The sequence below is a fragment of the Corticium candelabrum genome, chromosome 3 (genome assembly GCF_963422355.1).
Source record: "Corticium candelabrum chromosome 3, ooCorCand1.1, whole genome shotgun sequence".
Taxonomy (NCBI): domain Eukaryota; kingdom Metazoa; phylum Porifera; class Homoscleromorpha; order Homosclerophorida; family Plakinidae; genus Corticium; species Corticium candelabrum.
This window is the reverse complement of record NC_085087.1, coordinates 811,672-813,020: the sequence shown is the minus strand read 5'-3', so window position 1 is coordinate 813,020 and position 1,349 is coordinate 811,672. Positions and strand designations below refer to the sequence as shown.

The window sequence follows — 1,349 nt, the reverse complement described above, 5'->3', positions numbered from 1 at the left end:
GTAATGCCAAGATGTCAAAGAATTGAGCAGCGTGAGGAACCAAGCGAGAAATCGGTGGGACAGGCCAACCACACGTTCAGACCCGTCTAATGAGTATTCTCAGTCGGAATGTTTCGAAACAGAGGATAGTGTTACTATGAGGCTTGGGCTTTTACCTAAAGTAAAAGGAGACTGAATCCTGAAGCATCAAGCTGCACTGACGATTTGTGTACTAGGAAGCCATTGAGAGGATTGCAATGTGACAATGTGAGAAAGTCAACAAATACAGAAGAGAGAAAAGGCTGAAAGAAAGCCTGAGAAATGAAGGGTAAGTCCTGTAGAATTCTAACGATAGACTTGCTCGTGACAATTTTCTCCAGTAGATACTGCTACAGCATGCAAGAGATGAGCTTCATTGCATGTGCAGGAGATACCATTTAGTATATACAGTGGCAGTATATCATCAATTCTCAAGACTCCGTGTGCTGGAAGTGGGTTGGAGAGAACATGAGTTGTACTGCCATCCATACTCACCAATTAATGGGATCATGAATTGATATCAGAAATCCAGATTTAACTGGCTTCTGCTCACCTGGCTTCTTCTCACCTGGCTTCTTCTCACCTTTTTTCGTTTTATACAAACGAATGTTTGAGAATCAGTTACCCATGGTCAGAACCAACAAGATTATGAAATCTCTCTTAATTAAACGTACTCTAATGATTTATGATTATCTCAGACTCTAATTTATGAGGATGTTTGAAACTGCTGCAAAAGGATGGGTGGGAGGATTGCTGGTAATTGATTACAATCTTCAGAAGTTCAACACTCACAACCTACAAACAAAAATAACACCATTCACTGGTAGTTCCAGTGACAATTATGTTTCACATGAAAACCCTAACCATAATTATTGATGGGTTTCTTTTACTTGAGATACTCTATAACGTCTTAAAGTGTCTTCTGACATTGTGACCTCATGGAATTTCCATTTTATACAAAGCAGCCAACAACAATCTGTAAAAGCAACATTACTTTTGTAATATTTTAAGCTCTTGATATTCTATTGCATGTGTGCTAGCATTTCTACTGTAGCCATTTGCCAAGATGTTGTAAGCACATAGACAGTCGACCTAATTCTAAACAAACCAGAAACACACCACCACTAACAACAACAGCAACAACAACAATTGCCATTGCAACCAACAGTAAGGAATGAAAAAACTTCACACTCATATACTTACAAATGCTATGTATTGGAGTCCAGGACTAACACCAGGACAATGATCATATTCTTCAGCATTGTCGACGTAATCCACATCAACATCAAGAGAAGCTCATCTCTTTGGTTCAAACTTACTTCCATGCTCTA

At 39.0% G+C, this 1,349-nt stretch overlaps 1 protein-coding gene across 2 annotated transcripts in view; it reads left to right on the top strand.

Annotated features, from left to right (window-relative positions):
- LOC134176796 (sodium/potassium-transporting ATPase subunit alpha-3-like) overlaps nucleotides 1-556 on the top strand; it is a 47,589-nt gene extending 47,033 nt beyond the window's left edge. Inside the window, exons 26-27 of one of the 2 annotated variants that reach the window (XR_009969360.1) lie at nucleotides 216-307; nucleotides 363-555. Coding sequence is in view for 1 of the 2 variants with exons in the window: in XM_062643457.1 (XP_062499441.1) it covers nucleotides 216-242 (27 nt within the window). In the remaining variant the exon portion in view is untranslated. Of the gene's footprint in view, nucleotides 1-215 lie in introns of both variants that reach the window. The other variant, XM_062643457.1, reaches the window with a different exon arrangement.
- The last annotated feature ends 793 nt before the right edge of the window (nucleotides 557-1,349 follow it).